The 27,368-nt window shown below is 42.1% G+C and overlaps 1 protein-coding gene across 1 annotated transcript; it reads left to right on the forward strand.

Moving 5' to 3' along the window:
- The first annotated feature begins 195 nt into the window (after positions 1-195).
- ubr7 (ubiquitin protein ligase E3 component n-recognin 7) lies at positions 196-26,975 on the forward strand. The gene is made up of 11 exons (XM_052020302.1): positions 196-381; positions 4,379-4,512; positions 5,996-6,056; positions 7,414-7,509; positions 7,605-7,658; positions 15,591-15,696; positions 20,032-20,222; positions 22,365-22,517; positions 23,392-23,560; positions 24,105-24,166; positions 26,050-26,975. The coding sequence occupies exons 1-11, from the start codon at positions 232-234 to the stop codon at positions 26,140-26,142; spliced, it is 1,269 nt and encodes a 422-aa protein (XP_051876262.1). The 5' UTR covers positions 196-231; the 3' UTR covers positions 26,143-26,975.
- The last annotated feature ends 393 nt before the right edge of the window (positions 26,976-27,368 follow it).

The raw sequence follows: 27,368 nt of genomic DNA on the forward strand, positions 1-27,368 counted from the left end.
CCTATCACCTCCGCACTTTGACCCAGGCGCCTCCTAAAACCGCAGCCCAGTTTAAATTCACGTAACAATAAAATAACCTCGCCAAAAGTTGGCGGCTGCACCCACCTTGCAAGGCTTTGCAACGTGCATTTTGCTTCAAAAAGGGTCGTGCAGAGGGTGGGGTGGGGAGGAGGGGGAGGGGAGTTGCAGCTTTAAATAGCCCCCAACCCGGAAGTCTTTACACAGTTTGAGATGGCGGCAAACGAAGGGAATCACAAGCGGCCGCTGGAGGAGGATCCCATCGTGTCCTTAGCCGAGGTTCTGGAAGAAAATGAAGAGTTGGAGAATGAAGCCTGCGCGGTCTTGGGTGGCAGCGATTCCGATAAATGCTCTTACTCGGAGGCGAGTCAGTCTCTCTGTGTGTTTATAAGGGCCTGTCTGTATATTGCGTGCTTTTAAAAGCTCTCGGTCCTGCGGCGGGGCTGAACCGGCTTTGGTGTTGGTCGAACTTCATTATCGGGGAGTTTGTAGCGGTTAATGTGAATCACTTGATTGTCCACCCGAAAAAAATTGGAGCGGTTCAATTACACTGATCAATTTCAGGCTGGCCAGATGTTTCAATGCGATTCGATACATTTTTATAATAATAAACAAAGGCGGATATAATTAAACCTGCTGGCGGCGGATTGTCAGGGCTCCCGCTTTCGAGTTGGGGGATAAATGTTTACTTGTGGATGGGGGAGGTATTTTCCCCCCCCTGGAAGCCGCAAGATTTTATTTCAACCCCGTTAGTTCTCCGGAAGGATCAGTTTCCCTCCCCGAGGTACTCCAGCCGTTTACTCGCGTCTGTCTGGCGCCATTTTTACGTAATGCGTTTCGGCTGCTGTGATTGGCCGGCGAGCTGTCGTAGAGTTCTTTTTGTGGAACGGTGATAGTTGGTGTGGGAGAGTGCGGCGTTTGACAGCCGCAGAGGCAGCAGTGGGGGCTTCCCGCTCCTCCTCAACCGTGGGCTGCAAGTCCAGAAGTACCCTGCACGGTACATATTCGCCACTGAGCATCAAAGTGCTTTCTGTGGGAGCTCTTTTGTTTGAACCAGGGACTGAAGGTCCAACTATATCGACTGTATCCCTGCTCTGTTCCTATGTGCTTTGTTGAAACTTCATAATTGCGGAACACAATTGCATTTTGACAGGGCTGGGTGTATTTGCAGATGCAGACACCACACAACGTGTGTTACTGAAACCCCTATTGGCCCTTTGAGTTGCTACTGAGGAGTAGGTCCACATTTCAGTATTTGACGAGTTGCTAAATGTCCTAAAGTTATTTGTTAGTTATTACATGTCTTTGAATCTCCTGTCAGCCAAAAACTACTCATTTTTCTGCTACTGCTGGAAAACAATCCCTTCTGTTGGATCAGTACCTTGCTGCTTCCTTTCAGTATTTAGCACTGTCTCAGAGGTTCAATTGGGTCCAAATGCAACGTTTGCCTGTTTTCCCCTGCCAAATTCTTGATTGTGCTGTTGGTTCCCAAATTCCTGCCCATCTTTCCCAGAACTAATTATTTGAACTTGTCCAGTTGGTTTCTCTCTCCCAGCTACGGTACCAAATGGTGTCTTGTCTAAGCCATCATTCCATTTGTGACAATGGCAATCAAACTCGTGTTGAGCTGTCAGCAGTCATGGATACTGCTGACTACACTACACTGTGATGTGTCTGGATATTGGTGAATTGATTTATTGTCACGTACGAGGTTTACATCTACAGAATGCAGGTTAGTGTTACGGTTTCAGAGAAAGTGCAGTAGACAATAAGATGCAAGGCCATAATGAGGTAGATTGAGGTTAAGAGTCCATTTTATAGTACAAGGGAACTGTTCAATAGCCTTATAACAGTGGGATAGAAGCTGTCCTTGAGCCTGGTGGTATGTGCTTTCAGGCTTTTGTATCTTCTGCCTGGTGGGTGAGGGGAGAAGAGAGAATGGGTGGGGTGGGATCTTAGATTATGTTGGCTGCTTTACGAAGGTAGTGAGAAGCGTAGATGGTCTGTGGAGGGGAGGCTGGTTTCTGTGATGTGATAAGTTGTCTCCATGACTCTCCGCAGTTTCTTGTGGTCATGGACAGAGCAGTTGCCATACCAAGCCATGACGCATCAGGATAGAATGCTTTCTATGGTGCATCGATTTTTACAGTGAGTGAGGATCAAAAGGGACGTGCCAAATTTCTTTAGCCTTCTGAGGAAGCAGAGATGCTGGCATGCTTTCTTGGCCATGGTATCTATGTGGTTGGTGATGTTCACCGCTAAGAACTTGAAGCTCTCAACCCTCTCGACTTGGCACTGTGATGTAAATAGGAGTGTGTGCACCATCCCCTTCCTGAAGTCAGTGACCAGCTCTTTTGTTTTGCTGACATTGAAGGAAAGGTTGTTGTTAAGGCACCATGTCACAAGGCTCTCTACCTCCTTCCTGTATGCTGACTTCTTGTTATTTGAGATTCATCTGCGGTGGTGTCATCTGCAAACCTGTAGGTGGAGTTAGAGTAGAATTTGGCCACATAGTCGAGAGTGTATAGGGAGTAGAGGGCTGAGGACGCAGCCTTGTGGGGCACCAGTGTTGAGGGTAATCACGGGGGGAGGTGTTGCTGCCTTTCTCCCGTTGATCAGGAAGTCAAGGATCCAATTGCAAAGGGAGCTGTTGAGTCTCAAGTCTAGGATTTTGGATATTAGTTTGCTTGGAATTATAGTATTGAAGGTGGAGCTGTAGTCAATAACAATAGTCTAATGAAAGTGTCTTTATTGCCACTGGTTGATCAGATTGGTGTTTAGCCAAATTGATAAAATAGAACCAGATAAATGCATGGGATGACTTTTCTTTCTTGTGATTCTGTTGGCCCTTGGGGTTCCATCCTTGACTCTCTCCTTCAGGGGCAACATCAAAAACAATTTCTGTCTCCACGTTTGTGCTTGCAACACACATCTGTCTTGCTGCCTTATGAACCTTCCAAATTGTTAGACTGGTTTATTTCCATCCAACACTGGATGAGTGTGAATTTCCTTCTAACTAATTATTGGGAGGATTGTCTTTGATCCTCACCATAAACTTAATTTCTCCAGCAACTGAGATCAAACCAGATTGTTTGCACTTTTGGTGTGATTTTTTTTTAAAATTTTGATTCCAGGATAAACTTGACATCCCAAATCTATCTTCTCTCTCTCCAGATTTGATCTAACTGCTCCTATAACAGAAACCCTCATCCTTGCTTTAGTTATCACTAGAGTTGTTCTGCTTTCCCCATTGTACCCTCTGAACTTGAGATCATCAAACTCTACTGTCTCTGCCCTATCTTTCATCCAGCCTGATAGTCATCACCCTGTGCACATTGAGTTGCCATGTCCAGATTTTAGAATCTCATCCCTATTTTTAAATCGCTCCATTTCTTTGCTCCTCATCTCTCTTCTTCGTCTCTCTATTAGAAAGATCAATGGTTCTCCAGTTCTGGCCTAAATGAGCATCCTAGTGTTGAAGTTGTTCTAAGATTGGTAGCAAAAATGGGCTGCTGGAGGAACTCAGTGGGTTGGACTGCATCTGTAGAGGGAAATGGACAGTTGATGTTTTGGGTTGAGATCCTTTAATCCATCTGGATGAAGGGTCTCAACCCAAAATGTTGACTGTCCATTTCCCTCTACAGATGCTGCCCAACCCACTGAGTCCCTTCAGAGGCTCTTTTTCTCTTCTTTGCCCCAGATTCCAGCATCTGTAGACTCTTGTGTCTTTAACATTGGTAGCTTTGGCTTTAGCTGTCAAGGACCTGATTTCTGGAATTGCCTCCTTTTTCATTTTTTTGAATGTTGCTAAATACCTTAATCTCTCCAGACCTTTTGGTCTCCTACCTATTATCTTCTGTGGCTCATTATCTGATAACTATTCCTTGGATCAATCTGCCAGGAACTGCCCTGGGACATGTTAAAAGCCTCATGGGGAATTGCACATCATTGTCATATAGTATTGGTAGGAAGTTTCCTGTATAGAAAGGCTTTGTAAACCAGATATCCCTGTGTGTTTTGTGTAGCGCAGGAAACTCCTGAATTTGATCCCTGGGCAATTTAGAGAAGCACTTTGGATAAATTCAATCGAACTTGTAAACCTCTAGCCTCTATTGCTCAGTGGCACCTGGCAGAGTTTGAAGGTGAGAGCTTTGAGACTGTGTGTTCCTGAGTCAAATCCCACACTTGACTGAGTTTCACTCCTCTGCTTCCTCCCGAGGTTTGTTTAATCACGCGGTCTGCCTCCTGGGGACTCCTCCAGTAATTGCTGCATTAATGGTCTATCATTGTTCCTCAGCAAAGGTGATGTCACTTCTTATAATCTTCTTTCTGAAGATATTGACTTGTCTTTTCCTTGCAGGGCTATGTGAAGAGACAGGCATTATATGCTTGTAACACATGTACACCAAAGGGAGGACAGCCTGCTGGCATCTGTTTGGCCTGCAGCTACAAGTGTCATGAAGGCCATGAACTGTTTGAATTGTATACTAAAAGGTATGATGGGGCAGAGAAAGTAAACTCTGAACAGATTCACCAGACCAAGAAAGTAGGGCAGGACATGGGCTTTCAGTGTGAACAGTAAAGTTTGGACTAGTAGCAAGAATTTTCATTAGCATGCTCTCTCTAGTCAAGATGGTTAGTTGAGTGAACAAGACTGGGTTTGTTAACTGGAGTGTGATAGTGTCAGTATCTCTAAACTGCTGCCCGTGCACTGTTCATCTGCCCACTAGCTCCATCCAGCTGTTTTGTTTGACCTTCTGTTTCTTGTAGAATTAGAAAAGTGTTTGTCCTTGGTGCTATTGCCTAACTGGTGGATAATTCATTTTGTAATTTTTGTAAGATGTGGTGTCACTGACGTTTATTAACCAGCCCTAATTGCACCTTGAAAGGTGCATGCTACCTTGTTGAAATGCTGCAGTCTTTGTGATGAAGGTACTCTGTTAGATGGCGAGTTCCAAGGTCTGGCTCCAATAATGATTAAGGAATGGTGACATATTTCCAAGTCAGGATAGTGTTTTGGTTGGAGATGAGCATGCAGGTGGTGTTCTAATGTACCTGCTGTCTTTGTTCAAGTTAGTAAAGGTTTGGAAACTGTTGCAAAAGAAGCACTGGCAAGTTGCTGATGGCATCTCTCATTGGGACGTACTACAGCCATGGTGTGTTGGTGTATGGGGAGCTGATGAAGTGGAGTACTTCTGTTTGTTGGAGCTTTTCTTGGTGACGAGTATAGAGCAATATGTAGCTTGTGGCATGTAGATGGTGGAGGAGCTTGGAGTAAGAAGCTGAGTTACTTCAAGATGCTGAGCCTCTGACTTGCTCTTGTAGTTGGCGTATGTGTGACTTGTCCAGTTAAATTTCTGGTCAGTGGTAATGGCAAGGGAAGGTGGTTAGACTTCTTGTGTGATAGTTATTTCCTGTTACATGTGTTATTTGCTGCTTATCTGCCAAAGCCTGAATGTTGATCGAGCGCACACTGCTTCATTGAGAGATGATGACATCAGTGACTGGAGATATGTGCAAGTAGAAGGAAGTGTTGATTTTTTAAACCTGGTGATCAGCCCCTGAAGCTGCACATCGTGCAAGTGTGTATCCATTGAGATGTGCATCTTGGGTTTCCCAGTGCTGTATCGGAAGAGTAAAACTGGTGTTCTGGAAGAATGAAATCGAATGAGTTGAAGTTATGGCTGGAGAAAGCCCAGTAATTCCATGCCTGAAATTTTGAGGTGAACCTTGATTCACTTCAACAGCTTACTGGCTTGTAGCAGACATGGTTATTGTTTATTTTAGCAACTTACAGCAGTGATTTTTAGCCAGGTCCTGTTGTATTTCATTATTGCATTAAATGAGAAGTAAACATCAATTTGCAGTAATATCTTTTGAGAGATGTAGTCAGATTTTAACCTCTAGGGCGGTGATTTCTGTCATTTAAAAGTAGCTGAGAGTGATATATTCATTAATTTTTGCTTTGCTGTTCTAGAAATTTTCGCTGTGACTGTGGGAACAGCAAGTTTAGTGATCTGCAGTGTAAGTTTTTCTCGGTAAGTTCCTATTTAAGTAAACCTTGTACTTTTTAATGTTTTGGAATTGAGCTTGTAGTACTGGAGCTGTTATAAATTTGAAGCCTTTCGTCTGTATCAGAGGTCTGTAGGCAAATTCAGCACATTACCCTTTTTATTGATGTCCTTATTCTGGAAGAGGGCATGGAGGATGAGTGTTGGTAGGGGAAGGGTGAATAAATATTGGGAGGGAAAGAGCAACAATGGGAAGGAACTTGATAAGTGGATTGTTGAGGAAATGAGAAACTAAATGAGGAAGGCAGCAGTGAATGAATAATGGAGGAACGTGAAGTGAATGAGCTGTGGGAAAAATACAGGAAGGTGAATGGATGACGGTGATTGTAAGATAGAACGATACAGCAGAGGAGCAGGACCTTTGGCCCACTGTCTGCACCACACACAATGCCAAATTAAACTAAATCTCTTCTGTCTGTACATGATTTATATCCCTCTATCCCCTGCATATTTGTGTGTCTATTGTAAGTACCACTATTTTATCTATTTCCACTCTACCCCTGGTAGCCTGTTGCAGGCACCTACCACTGTTTTAAAATAAAACTTGCCCCACACATCTCCTTTAAACTTTTCCCCCTTTCACCTTAACTGCATGTCCTCTAGTATTTGACACTTCTACACTGGGAAAAAGATTGATTGTCTAACTTATCTATTCCCCTCATAATCTTGTAAACTCCCATCAGATCTCCCCTCAGCCTCCATTCCAAAGAAAACAACTTAAGTTCGTCCAACTTTTCTTTGTAGCTCATATCCACTAATACAGGCAGCATCCTGGTAAACCTATTCTGCACCTTTTCCTCCCAATAATGGGGTGACCAGAATTGCACGCAATACGTAATGTTTTGGGAAATAAAAAGAAAGTTGTAGAACTGAGGATATCAGTGTGTGATTGTTTTTTTAAATGTTCGGCCTCTTTGTCAGAGTTTTTGTTTTTGAGCTTTTTGTGACTCGCCTGGTTCCAGAATGTTGGCATTGTGTATTTAGTCTGTACGTATCTAGGCTTGCGCACTCTGGAATTGTGGAGACAAAATTGGTGATTGATTAGTGTTTACTGCATTGCTGTTGGTTCTGTTGCATTTTCTAGAGGTTCCACTTGGAATTCTAACTTCTTTTAATTTCCATCCTGACTCCATCCACTCCCACCTCCTTTTCCTCCTCTAACTTTACTCTTCAAACCAGATGATGACTTTGAATATAAAAATCCTTTGATTTTATTTCTTTATATGGAATAATGCAATTTAATGTTTGTAGTTTAATAAAAATATAGGAAAGGATTTGCACAAATTCCTGAACCCGTTTTTGTTTTTTGCTTTTTTTTTCCAAGGAGAAGGAAAAAACAAACTGTAACAATAAATATAATGACAACTTCTTTGGACTGTACTGTACCTGCAAGAGGCCTTATCCAGATCCTGAAGACGAGGTACGATGTTAAGAAACTTGGGTAGAATTTGCAGCATTACCAGGCAGGGGTACAAAGCACATGCTTCATGGAATCCCTGTGTTTTTATTTCTTAGACCCCTGATGAAATGATTCAGTGCGTGGTGTGTGAAGACTGGTTCCATGGAAGGGTGAGGCAACTGTTTGTATATAGTGGGAGGTTTTTTTTTTTAAGGTTTAATAATATTTTGTAATCATTTTGACAGTTATAGGACCTTTTCTCTATAACCTCGTATTTGGTTTAATTATTTAATACCATGAAAGGGGCAGTTGTCTTTCTATTCAATCTAATGGATTCTAGGTTCTGTTTGTTCCATGGACATAGTGCAAGTGACATACCAACTTTGCTAAGGAAGGTTTCAAGATTTAAAATGCATGCTGTTAAATGACAGCAAGCTGATTAGTTTTTCCTCTTGCAATCTCAGTTAATTTTAATAACTAATCTATCAAATTGAGGGGAAAAAAAGCCAAAAGGGATATGAAGTTGCCAGTCCGTTGGCTAAGAAATGTTTCACTTAATGCGGTGTTATTCTAGCAGCAAGGTGGTGCAGTGTTTGGTGAAGCTGCCTCACGGCTCCAGTGACCCAAGTTTGATCCTGCCCTTGGGTGCTGTCTGTGTGGTGTTTGCATGCTTTCTGTGTGAGCACATGGGTTTCCTCCCCCATCCTGAAGACATGCTAGTTTCGTAGGTCAATCGGCTTTTGTAGCTTAATTCCTCGTGTAGGTGGGTGGCAGTATAATCAGGGTGGAGATGAAGGCATGTGAGATAAAAACAAGTTAATGGGGAATAAATGGGGGAATGGGTTTGAAGGGTTTACTCTTTAAACTGGAGACTTGATGGACTGAATGGCTTCCCTCTTTATTGTGATAAATTTGAATAGCAAATTAGGTCGTGTTAATGTATTGCCCTGGATTGATCAGCTGGATTGACCTTTGGACAGCGTAAACTGCAGCCCAGATTTGTACAGCTGTTCTCTCCAAAGCATGACCAAAGAAGGATTTTGGCTCTAAATTTATTACCGCTGGTGAGTGAAGGATGAAAGCTGACGATTGTAGACCTCCTGACCTTTACTAAGTGAAGCTAATTTGTTAATTAAACACATCTTTTGTGATCTTGGACAAAGCCCCTTCAGATGAAAGGCCATTGACCTGAACTTTTAACTGTTTTTCTCTCTACAGATGCTGCCTGACCTGTTGAGTTTCTCCAGCATTTTCTGTTTTATTTCAGGTTCTGTAGCCTTTTGCTTTTCAGCAGTGTGGTAATGTTAATTGAAGGAAATGGAGGATAAGCACCCTGTTTTCAATCAAAGTAGTACTGAGGATCTTTTATATCTCTCACATGGTGCATCAGATGTGATGTGTAAAGTTGGCACATCCAGTTACTGCACCAGATTACTAGTTTAGTTTCGTGCTTGGGTCTCTGGAGTGAGATTTGAACCCACAATCTCCTGACTTGGAAGAACTCTGCCGTCTGAGCCACAGCTGCTAGAGTTGCAGCCCGTTAAGTTTAGATGTTAGGCAGCAGTCTTGGTAGTGGTGAAGTTGATTGGTTAGAAGCATTACAGATGTTTGCAGGTGATGTCACACAGGCATAACATGTAAATGAGGATAGGTGGCTCTTAATGTAGTAATGGGGCTGGTGGGGTATTAGCCAGAATAATCTGGGCACATTGGGGTAGGAGTGGAATTGAGCAGGGACAGTAGAATGGTTTCTTAGAATGTTAGGAATCTCTGGCAAGGAAAAGGCCATTCAGCCTTTTGCACTTCTGCTCACTGATTTGGAGCCATTTGACCTGTTCTACTTTCCAGCTCTTGGTCTGCAATTACACATTGAATGTTCCCCCAGGTTCTTTTAAACATGAGTGTTTCTCTTTCAGATGCCCTTTTTGGGGTGGGTGTAGTGGATGACGAAGCAAAAGAGGTACAGACCCTGCCATTTTGAGTGAAAGGAAAACTATCTCAATTCAGCGTTTCCTTCTACCTATGACTGAAAGCTGGAAAGTTGTCAAGTAGACCTAATCCCATGTTGTATCAAGTTACTTTGGAGGATACTGTCAAAGTAGTGTTTGCATGTTGGCTTGAGGTGAACACCGAAGGAGAACCTGGCTGAGTATGTGAGAGTAAAAGGAGTAGATTAAAGTTTTGAAGGGGCTAAACAAAGTTGGCTGGAAGAGGCCTGTAAGGAGCATAAACACAGATTGGGTGTGGTGCCATTTTTCAGCCCTGTTAGTTCCAATTTTTTTTAAAATCTAAGATCATCTTGTTCCCCAAGCTTTAATTGGCCAAAAAGCATTTGAGCTCATCTGAATTTAAGTTATTTAGGTTAGTTAAATTAGTGGGTTAATTATGCTCTTTGGAGGCTTATCTTGGTTTTCTGTAAGAAAATTGTATATTTTTTTTAAAAATATCTTACTGATTCTTTAAAATCTGTTAATTAACCAGCTGTTACTACTGGTATTCCAAGATCAACTGTAGCTGTTACCTTATGTATTGTTTCAGAAATCGCTTATTTGTTGTATGTTTTGTGGGTGGAGGAAGGAAGTGAGATGGGGAAACCTTTTTTTTCCATTGGAGCACCACCATGAGGCAAATAATACAAGAAAAGTATAGTGCCTGATCAAGTAACTAAGAATTATTGCACACTGCCAACATATATAATGCCAGTAAAGGGGTGGTACAGGGTAGTGATCTGAGTGATCTTTGAAGCTTGGGCTTTGCTGAATTGTTTTCCTTTATTTGGCAGCTTAAAATGTTTATTTTTAGGTATCTATCAATTTGACATTTTAAGTTGCATTAATTTTGGGATTCGTGTCCATATATTAAAAAGCTTTATCCAAACACTGTCAAAATGCAGAAAGTGGAAATGCATAAATCAGTAAACACTAAATGCTAAAAATACTCAGAAGGTCAAGCGGCATCTGTGGAGAGAGAAACCAAGGTAACTTAGGTTTAGCAACCTTTCATCAGTTTCTCTTCACAGATGCTGTCTAACCTGCAGGGTATTTCTAGCATTTTCTGTTCTCAGATTTCAGGATTTGCAGTATTGTTCCATAAATCATTAAATCCCACCTGCTTCATTTGACTGTGTGCATTTGGCAGTAAAGCTGTATTCATAAGAAAATATAAAATAAAAGTTTCTGGTCTTTATTACAGCTTCTGGAGTGTATGTCTAAAATGAATTACATTTATTAATGAATGGAGTATTTATTTCAGTGCCTGAGTTTGAAGTGTTAACAAGACTATCTGATTAAACCATATAATTCTACCAAATTTATTTGAATTTCATTCCTAAGTATTTGCATAATTCTATTTTAATGATTAATTAATCTTCCCTGCACTCTGTTTTAGCACAAGTGAAACACTGGGTTACATGCAAAGAACTGTTTTTTTTGTCTTGTTTTAATCTATTCTTCTATCTCTTGAAGAATCTGGATAACTTAAACTGTTAATGAAAGTGTGTTGTACATTCCTTTTGTGTAGCTTGATATTTCTTGGAGCAGGTTTTGGGAGTTGAGAGCAATTCTATTGGGAAGCACTTCTCCAGAGGTAAGGGGGAGGATCTCTTTCTGATCCAGTGGTTCTGAAAGAACTGCTGGCAGCAGCAAGTGCAGACTTCCCATTGAGCTGTTAACTTCAGAAGTCTTGGATTATTGGATTCACTCTGCTGCCAGACTCCCCATGGAGATGAGACACCCCAACATTGCACATGGGGATTATCCTTCTGATCTTGTGCCAGGTTAGCCCTGGAGCAAGCTGAAAGACTTGATTTTGCTGGGGACTGTCAAGCTGCAGATTAGGAGACAAGTGCAAGGTGTGTGTGTGTTTTTTTTATTATTTCATTACTCTCAAGAGCATAAGAAATGGGAGCAGGCCATTCAGCCCTTTGAGCCTGTTCTGTCATATGTGAAGATCGTGGCTGATCTACCTCATCAGGGCTATCCTAGTAATCCTCAATTCTCTAATAACTCTTAAATGTGTTTTACCTATGTGTTTTTTTTTAACTATTTGCTTCCCTTGTTTTTAAATGCTTCAACTATCTAAATGTCAAACATTTTTTTAAAACCTATTTTGGAGAAAAACCTCAACAGTTGACAAGGCTAGAGCAGGGTTTTGACTGGTGTTTGTGGGCGGGACTTCCTCACTGAGCTGTCAGATACCTTGCTGCTGTTGAGCTGTGCTCCTGGTATCTGTGACGCCAATGGGACTGGCTTTCTGTACTCGGCATGTGGGTTTTGCCTTGGATTTTCTTTATGGGTAATAATTCCACATTGGTGTACCAGCCAACAAGCCCTGCTCCAAAGTTTGGAATATCCTATGAGATCCATCTACCTCATCCAATTTCCTTTCCCAAGAGCTGTAATGGGTATCCTGTTGTGCTGGAGTGCTACTTCATAACATTGCTTGTTTTTCTCCTCCATCTTGCAGATGTAATATTGCTCTGAAATAAAGAAGAAATGCTGGAAATGAGTTATTTTAGTACTTATAGAGAGAGAAATGGAGCTAATGTTTTAGGTTAAAGATCCTCCATCAGAACTAGGAAAGTGAAAGCAAACTTGGGCAAAGGGAATCTCTCTCGTTGGGTATGGTAAGGGTTGCCGAGGGCATAAGTTGCAGAGGTTATCTGGTGGATGGGTTAATGGGGCCACTTGATGAAATGAACAAAAGTTTTGAAATGAGGACCGTCGGAGAGGGAGAATACAAGTAAAAGTGGTCAAATACAGGGCTGTAGGACATGCCTGAGAGTGTAGGTGGTTCCAATGGAGAAGGAAAACTGAACCAATACTAGAAGTGAGTGACTACGGCAGAACTAGTCAGTTCTGCTACAAAAAGTTGCGTGGAGATGTAGATTTGGATATTGAGTCCAGAAGGTTGCACCACGCTCTTTGGAAGGTGAGGTTCTCGTCCTCGAGCTTGTGTCGGGCCTCATTATGACAAGTGCAAGAAGCCACATCCAACTTGGAATGGGATGCAGAATTTAAGTGGCAAGCAATGGAGCTGAGAGTTGCCTATGTGGACTGAATACGACTGTGGCACAGTGTGGTCACCCAATCTGTATTTGCTTTCTCCATAGTCGAGGAGAGCTCATTGAACATCAGATGCAGTTACCAGGTTGGAAGAAGTGCGAGTGGTCACTGCTTGACCTGGAAGGGTGATGGGAAGTGAAGAGGCGAAGGTGTTGCATCTCCTGCAGTTGCATGGGAAATTGCTGTGGCAAAGGGAAGTAGTAGGTGGAGATTGAAGAGCAGACCAGGAAGCTGGGATGGGAATAATCCCTTCAAAATGCTGAAAGGGGAGGGGAATATGGTTGGACTCGTGGGAGTGCTCACAGCTGCACCTTTCTTCTAGAGGAAGAGAGTGGAGTTGAAGGAGGTATTGTTTAATGAGGTCCACCTCAGCCAGGTGAAAATGTGTTGGTGGAGGGGAAGTGGTTAGGCCTCTGTTTGAGGAAGAACTGGGAGGGCCCTCAGACTTTCAGGACGTGGCCTCGAGTTGTAGGTGAATTGTACTTCACGGTGAAGATGAACCTATTATGATCAGCGTTTTGGAAGCTGTCAAAGTGGCCGAGGGCACGTGGCCTCCACGTTGAAGAAAACAAACAAAGATTGGCTGATTGCTGTGCCGAGCACCTACACTTGGTCTGCAGGAGTGACCCTGAGCTTCCAGTTACCTGCCACTTTAATTCCCCATCCCACTCCCACACTGACTTCACTCCATGGCTTCCTGCACTTACAGCAAGGCCTGACCCAAGCCCGAGGGACAACACCCTGTCTTTGCCTGAGCATGTTGCAGCCAGCAGGACTGATGCTGAATTCTCCAACTTCAGACAACTTTGATCTTCTGTTTGTATCAGGACTGGCTGCTTTTGCCTGTTGTTCATCTTTGTTTCTATTTGTATATTCTGACCTGTTGAATATGTCCCATTAGGCCAGACTATACAATGTTACTTGGACTTTACAACATCAGCAGCACATCACACAAGGGAGCTTAGCTGCCCATTTATTGACTACATTATTTTCTCCTGTTTTTCTATTCATTGCCTTGCACTTCCCTCTCTCCTACTTGAATTAATGTTTTTTTTCTTCTGAAACATTAACTGTTTCTCCCTGTACAGATGCTGCCTGACCACCTGAGCTCTAGCATTAGAGAAATAAAGGACTGCAGATGCTGGAATCTAGATGAAAAAAACGCTATGATGCTGGAACTCAGCAGGCCAGACTGCCTCTGTGGAGAAAAGTGGGCGGTCAACATTTTGGGTCAGGACCCTTCTTCAGGACTGAAGATAGGAAAAGGGGAAGCCCAATATATAGGGGAGACGGGGTGGGCACACGGTGGTGATAGGTGGATGCTCCCCCCCCCTCCCCATCACAGATATGTCAGTCCTCAGCCTCCACTGCCAGGAGAATTCCAAGCACAAACTGGAGGAACAGCACCTCATTTTCCATCTCAGAACCTTGCAGCCTAATGGCATAAACATTGAATTCTCCCAGTTCAAGTAATCCGCTCAAATACCATCCCCCCCCCCCCCCCACCAAATTGCCTCTTTTCTTCTAGCCATCTCTTTTTTTCTACCTTTTTTCCTCCTTTGACCCATCCCTGGTGGATCTGCTCTCCCTCCTCCCCTGCACCTGCCTATCACTACCTCTTGCCTGCATCTACCTATCGCCACCTTGTGCAACCCCCCCCCCCCCCCCCCACCCCCCCCCCCCCCCCCCCCCCCCCCCCCCCCCCCCCCCCCCCCCCCCCCCCCCCCCCCCCCCCCCCCCCTCCCCCCCCCCCCCCCCCCCCCCCCCCCCCCCCCCCCCCCCCCCCCCCCCCCCCCCCCCCCCCCCCCCCCCCCCCCCCCCCCCCCCCCCCCCCCCCCCCCAACCTTTTGTTCACCTATCACTGCTCCACTTTTCCCTTCTATATATTGGGCTTCCCCTTCTCCTGTCTTCAGTCCTGAAGAAGGGTCCTGACCCAAAATGTTGACCGCCTGCTTTTCTCCACGGATGCTGCCTGGCCTGCTGAGCTCTGCCAGCATTATAGTGTTTTTCATTGAGTTCTAGCATTTTCTGCTTTTTGTTTCAGATTTCCAGCAGCTGTAGTCTTTGGATATTTCATTTGCTGTTGGCCAGCACTGCTTGTTATGTAACTGTTACAGAATTAACTGCAGAGAGATTTGCAACCTTGTACAAAATGAACAACTCCTCCCAATGTGTATTTTAGAATCTTGCAAAATGGGTAATTTGTCCCATTGCTCCTGCATCAACCCTTTGAAAGAGCTATCCAATTAATCTACTACTTTGCTTTTCCCTCTCAAACTATTTATTTTTAAAGTGTTTGTTTAATTGTTTTTCTAACTTTTTACTGAATCTGCTTTTGGTGTCTCTTCAGCAGTATGTACATTACATTCTGTTTGCTAGTTTTAGGAAGTCTGTAAACTTTTAGTGCTACAGTAGAATTCCAATAATCTGCTATTCAGAAATTCCAATGGGTTGGCATCTGGCTCATGGGGACCTTGTTCTCATCCTCCCTTTAAACTTGGAGGCCCGAGACTGCAGATGCTGGAATCTAGAGCAACAAACAAGATCCTGGAGGAAGGGCCTCGACCTGAAATGTCAACTGTCCACTTCCCTCCACAGATGCTGCCTGACCTGCTGAGTTCCTCCAGTATCTCATTTGTTGCTCCCTTTTAAGCTTGCCAGGTTAACTGGAAAATGTATTATGACTCTGCTGTGTGATATCTTAAAGGCAATAACATCCAATAGAATGGAAAATCTGCTGGTCTGCCACTACCAAAGTTCTGGATTAATGAAGGGTCCTGTACTAACGTATTAATGACACTCGTCATGATCTCAGTGTTGATGGTTTGCCAGGTGCACTGGGATCTGTTGGTCTGGGGTTAAGGGATAGAAAGGACATTGTGATGTCAGTAAAAAAGCATGATATTAGTATCTGTATAGTCCCTGCACCATTCTGATGGTTTACCAAAATCACGGGTATCTATTATTATGTCATCTTCATTCCTATTGTGATCACAGCATTGACAGCTAATTAATTTGTGACCGCTGTTTGATTTTCAGCATCTCGGTGCTGTTCTCCCTGACAATGTAGAGTATCAGGAAATGGTATGTCAGAGCTGTATGAAGAGATGCTCCTTTCTTTGGGCCTACGCAACACATGTGGCAGGTAGGAAGCAGCTTGGCTCTGTTTCTTTTTACCCCAGCTGAGGTTCTTGACTGTTGGTCTGAGCTGAAGTTTCTCTGAAGCCACACTGTGCCAGATCTCCTGAAGTGCTGATTGTCAGCTAATTTGCAAGTACTTGGGGCCACAACACATGACTTGTTGCTTCTCTTGCTATTCCCACTGAGCTCCTGATAGAAATCAGTTAACTTGTCTGTTGAAACCTGTTGGGGAAATTGAATGATTGAAGAATCGCTCAAGATCCTGGTCTGTTGCCAGTGTCAAAGGTTTATTGTTTATTACTCGTGAGGAGAAAGCTGCTGTGTGTATTTGTGTTTCAGACCACTTCTACAAAGAACAAAGGAAAACCTATAATGCTGGCTGGCTACAGACCAATAATATTAATCATTAATATGTATATTTGCATACATATGCAACTAGGTGTCCAAGCTTTAAGGAGATGGTTTAACTATCCTATGCACAGATGATAGCTCTTGGTTGTGTCAGATCCGGTTATTTTAGAATCTGCAGGTTCTTTCAGGAATCCAGGGATGAGTTGAAAACAGCTTGGTGCTTCACAAACGTTTATTGGAAAAATTTAAAACAAAGAAACAGTCACAGAGCACATGGCACTAGCTTTACTACTAAGAAATGAGCTGAGACAAAAGGAACTAAAGATGAGCTGGGGGTGGGGGGGGGGGGGGCGGGGGTGGTGGGGAAGAGAGCAAGGGAGAGATTAACAAAGCGACACCTTTTATACCTGAGATAAGAAGGACTCCTTAGCTAATGATAGTCCAATCAGGAAACCTATTAGATACCTGTGGCTAAACCAACCAATGAGAACACACACATTCACCTGATGGATGAACCAATAAGCTAGGAAGTGGCCATTCCTTGCGCAGCTACTTGAGTTGTATTAAACACTGTACATGTTTTTTAAAAAAAACTACTCAAAACAGTTGAATCCAACATTTGTTCCATGATGCTTACCAGACACCCTGTTCACTGTCAGAACAATGGCCCTAGTGTTCGGTGACCTTGTGTATCCAGCTCAAGCTGCCTCAGTACTGATGAGCAGAGGCCCAGCCAGTCAGTTCTGAGACTACAGTAATGGAATGTGGTCAAGTCCCATAATACCAAGTCAGGTCTCCATATTGTAACATGTCGTGTGACTGTTCTCCATTTTGCAACCTATCCACTTGTGCATCTTCACATGTCTGCTTTTCGCATGGCTGCTTTCTCCCTGGTTACTTCTAACAAATTTGTGCGGTTCAGACATCGGCATGTACTGAAAATTATGTGGTCCATCTTCACGTGCAGTGCAGATTTAATTTCTTCATTTTAAAGCCTTGATTCTTCCCTACCACTGGAACAAGAAAAAGCTGTACAGCTGTAAAATGTTTAATAAAATATTATGGCAGTAAGTTCATTGTGAAGAACTTGCAGAATAAGAATGCAAGTTATTCCCTTCAATCAGCCTCGGATGAGGATGGAATAAAGTCACCTGACTGGCTTCAGCAACTTTCATTACAAGTAGGAGTTAGCCAGCGATGGTCAAGTGCTGTGTGTGAGACTGTGTGTGCTACCCTTAGAATCTGCTGCATGATCCTCATTTTTCAATGGACAACTTCCTTGCCCTGCTAATTTGCCTAATTATATTAATGGCCTCAGGTATTTATTGCAAATGCTCTTAATTAATAAAGTTATTGTAAATTCAAAGTTCAGTACCATCTGTTGAAAATAATATTGTGTAATGACTTGACAAGCCTTGATCTTTTATCCTGCTGTTCCTTCTATGCAATGAACCTAATTTATAACAATACAACACAGCACAGGCCCTTCAGCCCACAATGAGCTGCAAATGCTTGGTGACTTAACATTGAGATGAATATGCAGTCCTGTGCACCCTTCAGAATTAAATAATAAGAAATTGATGGGTGTAGTACAGTAACGGGCAGCATGTCTAGAGTGAAAACTCAAATCTGTGTGTGTGTGAACCTCCTATTTGGGAGGTGTGGGAATCTCTGGGATCAAGCAGAAGACTAATTTTATAAAGTTGGTGTTAAACATGCAATTTTCTTTTCCTGTGAAGTATTTTGGCTGCAAAAGTGTTCAACTCCAATAGAGCCCTTTAAGAGTCCACACCACCCTCCCTGAGTCCCAGGCTGAGCAGAGGCTTCCAGTCCATCAGCTTCTGGCAGTGTTACCTGTGGAGATGCTGCCCAGTGCAATGGCTTGGAGATTGTGAGCCCCACAGGACCTCCTACCATGGCAAGGGATAGTGTCAAGAAAAATCAGACAGTTGGCAGTTGTTGATTGGTTGCAGCCCAAAGTGTTAGAGTTCCTGCCATAACTACAGGTGGCAGATTGGGAGTCCGGCTCTCCTTCCACACTCGGCAGCTACGTTCAACCAAATGCTGTGGTGGTATTGCCTGTCACTAATCCCGTACACATCACCAAAGCACTTGCCTTGAAGTAAACACATTTCACCTGACCTCGCTGGTGGTGTTGGTTGGTGTTTGCTGAACTCTGATATACGTTGGATAATGCAGCTGAAATAATTTGGGTACTCCTAGATTTATTTTCTGTTTATCTCAAATTTTTAAGATTACAAATTCTCCAACCAGCATTCCACAACCTGGTTGTTTGTAGAGATAATATTTGTATTAAAAAATGCTGGTGTAAATTGCCCCAAATTCAGGTGGATAGTAGAATTGATTGGGTGTAAGAGGGAGTGGGTTGAAGGCAAACAAGTGGGGGAATGGGGTTGCTCTGGAACACTGGGCTGCATGGTTGTCTCCTGCAGTGCAAAGAAAATGTGAGCAAATGTCTTTGATCTGCTGCTGGATGTGAGAAAGCTATTCTGTAAATTTGGGAGTAAAATGGGAGACAGACTACTTTGATGTAGTAACGCAACTGTTTACATTTGCCTGTGGGGTGTGGATGAAATAGATTTGCAAGAAAGTGATGCACTTGGTATGGCCAATGAAGTTCATGGATAATGAAAACATTGCCTGTAATCTTTGACAGATCAGACAGTGCACATGAGAAAGTGTTTCTGGTCGATGCCTTTTTCTTGTACAGTGGTCATTGGCTTGAAATGCTTGGTTCTTTCTACAGTGATCAAGATTTGTCTTTTGAAAGGTCAGGCTGCCAGACTTCTGGCTACATTACCTGACTCTTCCTCATATGGAAGCAACTGAGCACCAGAACTCTAACCCCAAACTGTTTCCTTGCCCAGCTTTGATTTGTACTATGAGTGGGCACTCTTAAACTACTGGCTACTAATGTGCAACCTGCCCAGATAACAGTAGTGAGAACTGCTGGTGCCTGCATGGGATGGTTCAAACAGGGTCTTGTGGCATTGGTATCTTCCACCTCTTTCAAATGCCATGGGTAGGCTGATGGAACTAAACTCTTGTCAGCTTGGCAGAGCTCACTGCATACACTCGGTGCCCCTTGTACCCACATGTGGCTATAATTATCCACAAACCTGACTTTCACAAGTTCAAGATATTGACATCTTTCCAGCCTTGTGCCCTACATTTTTGAGAGATTGACTTTGGATCATTGAGAGGCAAATGAATATTGCATGTCACCTAATATTGTCCACTAAGAAAATTGGTTTGACTAATTCTCAAATTTTAAGTGTTTTGTTTTAATCTTTTAGGAATGCTAAATCCTATAAAACTACAGCTGATAATTACTGTATAATCACTAAATACCAAACCTAGGGCAGGCTGCAGATTTTCCTTGGCACCTGCGGAGAAGCTGCACCCTGTATTTATCAAAACCCTGGATGGCTCAATGTTAAAATGTTTGTGAACTGGTAATATTTGTAGGTTTGACTGTATCTGTTGTGTGCTTAATGTAATGGGACTCACTTTTGCCACCCAGTGAAGGACTGTTCCATCATCCATATTATTATTCTTGCAAACTGTGAAGGAGTTGTTCGCACACTTGTATCAGCACCTGGCAATTGATGGTTGTTTAGTTGTCACTCTTTGTGGAAACCCAACTATCTGCTTGGATGCTGTGGCAAGTGTGTCCTGATTCAATTCACTTTGGTTTGTAATTGGGGAGGGAGGGGGCTGTGGGTGATGGAGATACATAATGATGAGTTCTTGATGACTAAGCATCGTCCCAGCCTCCGATCAAGTGAACGGAGGTGGGAGAAGTTGAGGGTGCGGCATGTTGTTAACCTTGTTTCATTAGGAATAGATTGAATGGGTGCAGCCCATTCAGAATGGGATAAGTGAGCTGATTGATCATTGCCATTCTCGTGATAACTGGGAATGAGAAACTTTTTTTAAAAATATCCTTTTTGTGCACTCCTGCCAGTTATCAAGGCAACAGATGCTGATAACAGTGGACCGTTGACCAAGGTGGAGGATGGCAATGTTGATGTGTGTACAGTGCAGGAAAACGGAGATTCACATAACCAAAAAGCAATGGCTTGTGCAATAAAGAGTGAAGAAACTGGAGCCAAGCATAGTGAACCCTCCACAAGCTGCAAGGCTGAGAAATCTGAGGTGACCTTTATTTTTGCCATTGTTTCAAGCTTTGAGTTAACAATATTTTCCATGTCTGAAGTTAAGCTTTATGATTCGCCATATGTTCTCACTCGGATGGATGTGGAATGCTCAACTCTGCCACCTGGTGGTTGATACCAACTCTTGACTGCATGAAACAATGTCTGTGGTAGCTCTTTAAAGGACCCATTTTGTGTCATCCTGCACAAATTGTCGGTTATGCACAGCCATTAGTGAAGACACTTTGCTGTCATCTTCTGGATGTGGGGGGTTGGTTGTGAATCATAGTTATACAGCATGGAAACAGGCCCTTGGGCCCAACTCATCAATGCTGACCACAGTGCCCATCAAGCTAGCCCCATTTGCCTGTATTTGCCCATATCCCTATAAATCTTTCCTATCTATGTATCTGTCCAAGTCTTTTAAATGTTGTAATTGTACTCTACCACTACTTCTGGGAGCTTGTTCTATATACCCACCACATGTGTGTGTGTGTGTGTGTGTGTATGAAAGGAAGGGAGCTTGCTCCTTGGGTCCCTTTATAAATTTTTCCCCTCTCACTTTAAACCTATGCCTTCTACTTTTGGACTCTCCTACCCTATGGAAAAGACTGTGGCTAGTCATTTTACCTATGCTCTTCATGATTTTATAAACCCCTATAAGTCACCTGTCAGCCTTCTGTGCACTGAGGGGCCGGTGGGTGGGTGGTTGGTAAAGAAAAGTCCTAGCCTATCCAACTTCTCCCTTGTAACTCAAACCCTGTAGTCCTGGTAGCATCTTAAATCTTTTTTTTGCACCCTTTCCAGTTTATTGTCGTCCTCCTTGTAGCAGGACTACCAGAACTGTTTGTAGTATCCAAATGTAGATTTACCAACATCTTGTACAGCTGTAACATGATGTCCCAACTCCTGTACTAAATATCCCAACCGACGAAGGAAAGTGTGCCAAATGCTGCCTTCACCACCCTGTCTACCTGTCACCACCTTTTGCAGAACGATGCATCTGCACCCCTAGGTCCCTGTCCTACAACACTCCAGGGCTCTACCATTTACTGTAAGCCTGCCCTGATTTGTCTTGCCAAAATGCAACATCTCACATTTGCCTGAATTAAATTCCAGAAAATGAGGAACTTCAATAGAACCAATATCTTTTAAATGAGGTTTTGTTTAAATGTATTTTTGAGTGAGTAGTGTCAACAGGTCTGTAAGTGAATGAATTCAAGATGGTGTTTTTTTTCCTATTAGAGGACATTGTTACTGCTGTTGAATATTATTACATGGCCATCGGTCAATGGACACTACATCAGAGCTGAAGAAGAGGCCATTAGGTCTCTTCCAGACCAGTGCTTTTATTTTAATTCAAACTTGAACTTGGTCTGTGGGGTGGAGCAGAATTTCTTGAATACCAGCTCCATTGTGCCAATGTTAAACCAGCAATGTCTGAATCTGCTTGATTGCTATTGAGTGTATTCAAATATGTAAGCAAGTTGGTACTCCTGGCCTGAGCTGTGTTCTAATCTGACTTTGGATGATGCACTTGTAGAAGTGCTGCTAGTTTTGTTCCACTTGTATAAACACATTATACTGGACCTGACCTCAGCATTAATTACTGGTGTTTTCCACCCCCAGGTCCAGCCTAGGTTTCACCTCTTTTTTTTTGGTGTTTATTTTGCCACCACCAATCAATTATGGTCTTAATTTAGGACTTGTATCAGTGACTTCAATCCTTGCAATAAAGTCTTGCAAAGGACGTGCATTGATCATGCAGAGCACTTGGGTCTTTCACTCCATTTGCAATGTTTTGCAGCATGGATAATTTTTAACCCTGTCACTAACATTACAAATGCCAAAATGTTGCAGATTGTGGGTGTGTTATTATGTAGTTATATTAAAGAACTACAGTTCCCAGCAGGCAACGTAAGGCGGTCACATGGGGAAAACAGGAAGTGGCTGGAAAGAGCAGGGAAAGCCAGCCCGCCTGTCTGTTGTAAGTCTGTGCAGTCTGTGGTTGTTGTTGTTGTTTTAATAAATGTTCAGATGTTAAACCCACGCCAAGTTTGTCTCGTGATGAAGAACAAACATAACAGTGGGTTCCTTGTATTTTATGCCCAACCTAGAATTTAAAGTTTCACTTCTGTCTCAGGCAGCCAATGGTGATGAAGCAAGTTGCAGTGTGGAGGAGGATGCTGGGTGCAAGCTGCAGCAGCTGAGAAAGAGAGGGGGGATACAGAGAGACTGTGCCACCTACTGGCCTCACAACTGGCGCAACAAGTTGTGCACCTGCCCCTCCTGCATGGTATGTTTGCCTCCACTCTGGAATTTATTTCCCCATTTTCGTGCTTTGAAAGGTGGCTTCCTGTAACCTTAGAGCTTAATTAATAACAATAAAAAAACACAGGGCTTTGAGTTTTTAAAAAAAAATTAAATCTATTTTTAATGCTAGGAATAAATGTTTTTGTGTGCTGTTCTTCATTTAGGAGTCTTGAAGGATTTCAAATGCCTTCTATGGCTGTTGCAGTATTGAGCCTACTGCAGGCTTTTTTTTTAAAAAGCCCCGTCATTCTTAATCGAGGATATTAGGTGCACATCTTGTGAAATATTAAATCCTGCTTCTGGGTTTCTTCTATAGCTATTCTGATCAATATTTGCAAGATTTATTTTTACACTTCCAGCCTGTACTGCTTCTCTGGAAACATCAACCATAATGAGTCTTGGAAATCTCTGTAGCCAGTGCAATGAATAATTCATCTAAAAATGCTAACTCTTCAAATATCAGTGTGTCAGCTGGTGTACAATTTATTCCATAAATTGCAAGTGTTGATGGGAAGGAGGAAATTGACAGTATACCCCCCCCCCCAACCCCTTGGCTTTTATTGAAAAACAAAGCAATTTAAAAAAAGTATGTGGATGGATTCTTGACAATTGGTGTTGTATTGACTAGAGAGTGTAAGTGTGTTCTAGAATAAATGTCACTTAAATTGTGATACAATAGACCTCTGCAACAGTGTGTTTCAAATACAGCTGAGTTTTATTAAACATTTAAGCTCACTTCTGCAATTTTGTTTTCCTTTTAAATTATCTCATTGTTCATAAAGATGCTGCTAGAAAAGCTTTTAATGAACTGGCCACTTTGTATTTGCTTATGAAAAGAATTTATTGCTGCTTTTCAGAATCTGTATAAAGAATTAGAAATCTCCTTTCTGTTGGATGAGTTTGATACAGTACTGGCCTATGAAAATAAAGGTAAAAGTGATGAAGAGACTGAGAGAGAGAGAAGTGATCCATTGATGACTGCCCTGAGCAACATGAATAGAATCCAGCAAGTTGAACTCATTTATGGTAATTTTAGTTATAATATAGCTTTTTAAATCATTTTTGAAAAGCTGTATGGTTCACCTATTGTAATGGTTTTTAAATACTCAGTTATTCTTAATCAAGGACACTGGATGCACATCTTCTGAAACATTTAAATCACACTTCTGATGCGTGTAGGTCCCTTGAGTTAGCTTGTTGTGTTAAATGGTTTGAAAAACATTTCTGAAGGTGATACAAGGCTGAAGTGTGGGGTTTGACTGAATTTTAATATAAGGCATTCAAGTCTACTTAAGCTCTTAACTGTCAAATTAATGGGCACTGAGATTTTGGCTCAACCCATGACATAAGTAATGGATTCAAATGAATTTAAGTATATGAAAACTGGCAGCAGAGAAATGGCCTTGTCTTATTTGCATGTCTTTGAACACATCAGCTTGTTTTACCTAGATTTCTCTGATCACATGCCAGTAATGGACCTTGCTCTGTAGGGGAAAAAATCAAATTGTGTGTCATTCACTCAGTATGGTGAATGTTGTGGTTTAATGAAAGTTTTTTGTCCATTTTATAGAATACAATGATTTAAAGTCTGAACTGAAAGATTACCTTAAGAGATTTGCAGATGAAGGAAAGGTAAGGATGGGTTTGCTTTACAAAGTTTATGAAATTAAGCCAAATGGGTGAGGTAGAAATTTTCTTTCTGCCAAATTTTGATCCATAACCAGGTCAGCAAAAGGTGCACAGGCTACCTGCAGTATTTCAAAGGGAGAAAGAGATTCAGCCCAGTTTCCTGTTACTACCTACAAACTTGAACTCCCAGTGGAAAACATTTGTGATTGGTTTAGATTGTTTCCCTATTTCTCAAATTAAGTTTTTCTTTTGTTGAAAAGATCTGGTGGAGCAGGTGGTTGGTACCTTTTTCTGGTTTAAGATTAGGTTAAATGGAGGAAGATTGGCCTAGTTGATTTTTTTGCAAAAGGGGGAAAAGTAGTTCAGTTGCTGCAGGTTTTTGAACCCAGAGCTTGAGCCTGGCTTTCAGACTGTGTTCACCATTTTACACCTACTTACTCCCCTCTACCCCCCCCCCCCCCCCCCATGTCATTCAGTCTTTCATATCTCCAAATCACCATTCTTTTCCTCCCTCTGTTGCTCAGTGGTGGGAATACCTGTAATTCTACTCTTGCTTATTCAACTGTAGCAGAACACTAAATGCAAGAGATGCTTGTGAGACTCCAGTTAAAGTTTGAGGAGCTGTCTTTGGCCCTTCTCTGCCCTTTGAGTAATTCTTCAGCCATAATAATTTTCTTCTATTGTGCTGCAACCTCTAATGTAGCAATTGTTAGCATTTTCAGAATGCTAATCCAAGATGAGGTATAATTTCCTCCAGTTAAACACTGGTTAAAACCAGCCTTATTATCTGTATCTGCACCAGTGTCATCCTCCCTTGTACTTTGACATTTTGAATTGGCTCTATTAGAAATGTCCAATTGCATCTCTTTAATAATTCAGGGGGTCTTCAGTCATGCCTTTGGCTCTTAGCTGCCTGTAACTAATATCCTGCTCATCCATTTCTCCCTGAGCTACATTTAGCTAGCTTCCCCCACTGATAGGCTGGAACTTGGAGGAACAATCAACCACCTCTGCATTTTGTTCTTGCTATCGCAACTCCCATTTGCCCCAAAGGACAACTTTACTTAAACCATCGAGCTCTCAAAGGCTCCCACTGGACCAAATACTGATTCCCTTTGTTTTCACATCCTCTGCCCGCTTGCATCTTTTAGAAAGCTTTGACACATTTTCCAAAATTTGAATAATAAGACCCATTGTTGATAGATGGATGCAAATGCTCTTTATTTTAGCACCACTATTGTGTATTTACCATAACATGTGCATTGCTAAGCTCCAGCCTGCCTAAATACACAAACTGGAAGCAATACTTACAATTGATGTTACTATGCTACCATTACTTTATCTTTATGGTAAGCTAAAATAAACTTTCCTCAAATTGAGTTAGTGGGATAATGGTTCCTTTATTTCTCTAGTCAGCCTGTGAAGCCTATTTTTATTTTCAGAATCTAGCCCAGATGGAGGTAGAAGTAAATTCTACTTTAGAGTTAAGGCCCCTTTTTAACCATTTGATTTATAAACAATACTACAAGGTGCTGCACAATTGGCAGTGAGGGCCCTGAATTTGCCAAAGGTGACTGCTTTACTGTCACTTGCTAGAAGTGTATAAATCTGTGACTCGGCAGTGGCCTCTTGACTATTGTTTACCAGATGGTTTATAATTTAGAACTAAATTCAGGTTCACCAGAGAACATTTGTCATCTAATATTTACCTCATTGAGGGGGAGTAGGCAAACAGACAAATGTGCCACCCCTCCCACTCAAACAAGCCAACGCATGCATGTTTGTCCAAAGCCCAGGATTTTTTTTTAAAAATTAGCAATTTTAAATGCCTATAGGCATCCCTATGCTCTAATATAACTGTTTTAACAGGCTTTGCATTTTAACAGGTGGTTACAAGTGAAGATATCCAACGATTCTTTGAAGAGCTTCAATCAAAGAAGAGGCGGCGGGTGGATGGAATGCAGTACTTTTGCAGTTAAACTACAGAAAAGTCCATAAAATTTAGTCAAAGATGTGCAAAATGTTTCTGTAACAATGGCACTTTTAAAATTAACTGGTTGTCCCCAGTGTATTTTATTATTGCCTCCTTGGTGTAGTTAGAGCAGAAATGGTTTAGTGTGCAGGAGCAATAGAATTCATAGTATCGGTTCACTTCAGTAGGGGAAAGAGTTGAAATGCAGAAATGAAACTTTTATAAGAAATTAATGGCTTGTACTATGTATGCACATGTGATTTTTAAAACTTGGTTGTAATAAACTTGGACAAATGACAGGCTATTTCAACCAGGTGAGTGGGCTATCAGATCTGTCAACACATCCATGCCTCTTCCATCCATCAAATACATCACTACCCCAACAAGCTATTTAACAGCAGTGTGTAGATATTGAATATCAAGCCACACCTGTTCTTGAAAACTTGTTCTCGTCCAGCAGCTTCTTTAACTTCATGTACTGCCAGCAAGGGTACACCAATAGCTTCAATGGTGCATTTAAAATTGAATCGAGGCATTAAGGTTCATATTGAGATAAAACTAGCCATCATTTGACATAGTGAATTAAAGATCCAGGTTTCCCCCACTACCTGAGCAATTGTTAACCTGAAACCATGTTCTATAAATTGCTTCATCCATAGCAGTTACAGGAAGTGTCTTGTGTTATACCCCCTTATTTTTAATGTTTAAAAAAATTAAATGCATCTTCAACTTGAATATGTAAAGCAGACTGAAATGTTTAAGCTGTTCTGTTGCTAAATGCTTGAATGTTCATGGGATGGGAAGAATAAGCTAATAAAAACTTGTTACTTTGCCATAAGAGTTGCTTTCTAAACATTGTCACATCACCCATTCAAATCTTTCTTTCAAGTAATTCAACCTCAAGGTAGTCTTATCAAACTGTAGAGTTAAAAGTAAGATGCAGAAGTTGATAAAAATTCCAGAGTTTTTTTACCATGAATTCTATGGGTTCAGAGGTAGCTAGTTGGAGAACTGCAGACTTCCAGAACTACAGCAGGTGCTGGCTGGTACAGGGAGCTTCTGAAGTAGGGCCTCCATTCTCAATACTGTGCCAAGTGTTTGGGGCCAGGAATCACAAGATGTTGCACTTCAAAGAAGCTGAGTATATCCTTGCATCTTTTTCAGTGGCCACTTGATAATCTGCCTCCATGACTGAATTTGGACAGTGTTTCTGGCATTGGGCATGCAAAATAT

Source organism: Pristis pectinata, chromosome 1 (genome assembly GCF_009764475.1).
Source record: "Pristis pectinata isolate sPriPec2 chromosome 1, sPriPec2.1.pri, whole genome shotgun sequence".
Lineage (NCBI taxonomy): Eukaryota > Metazoa > Chordata > Chondrichthyes > Rhinopristiformes > Pristidae > Pristis > Pristis pectinata.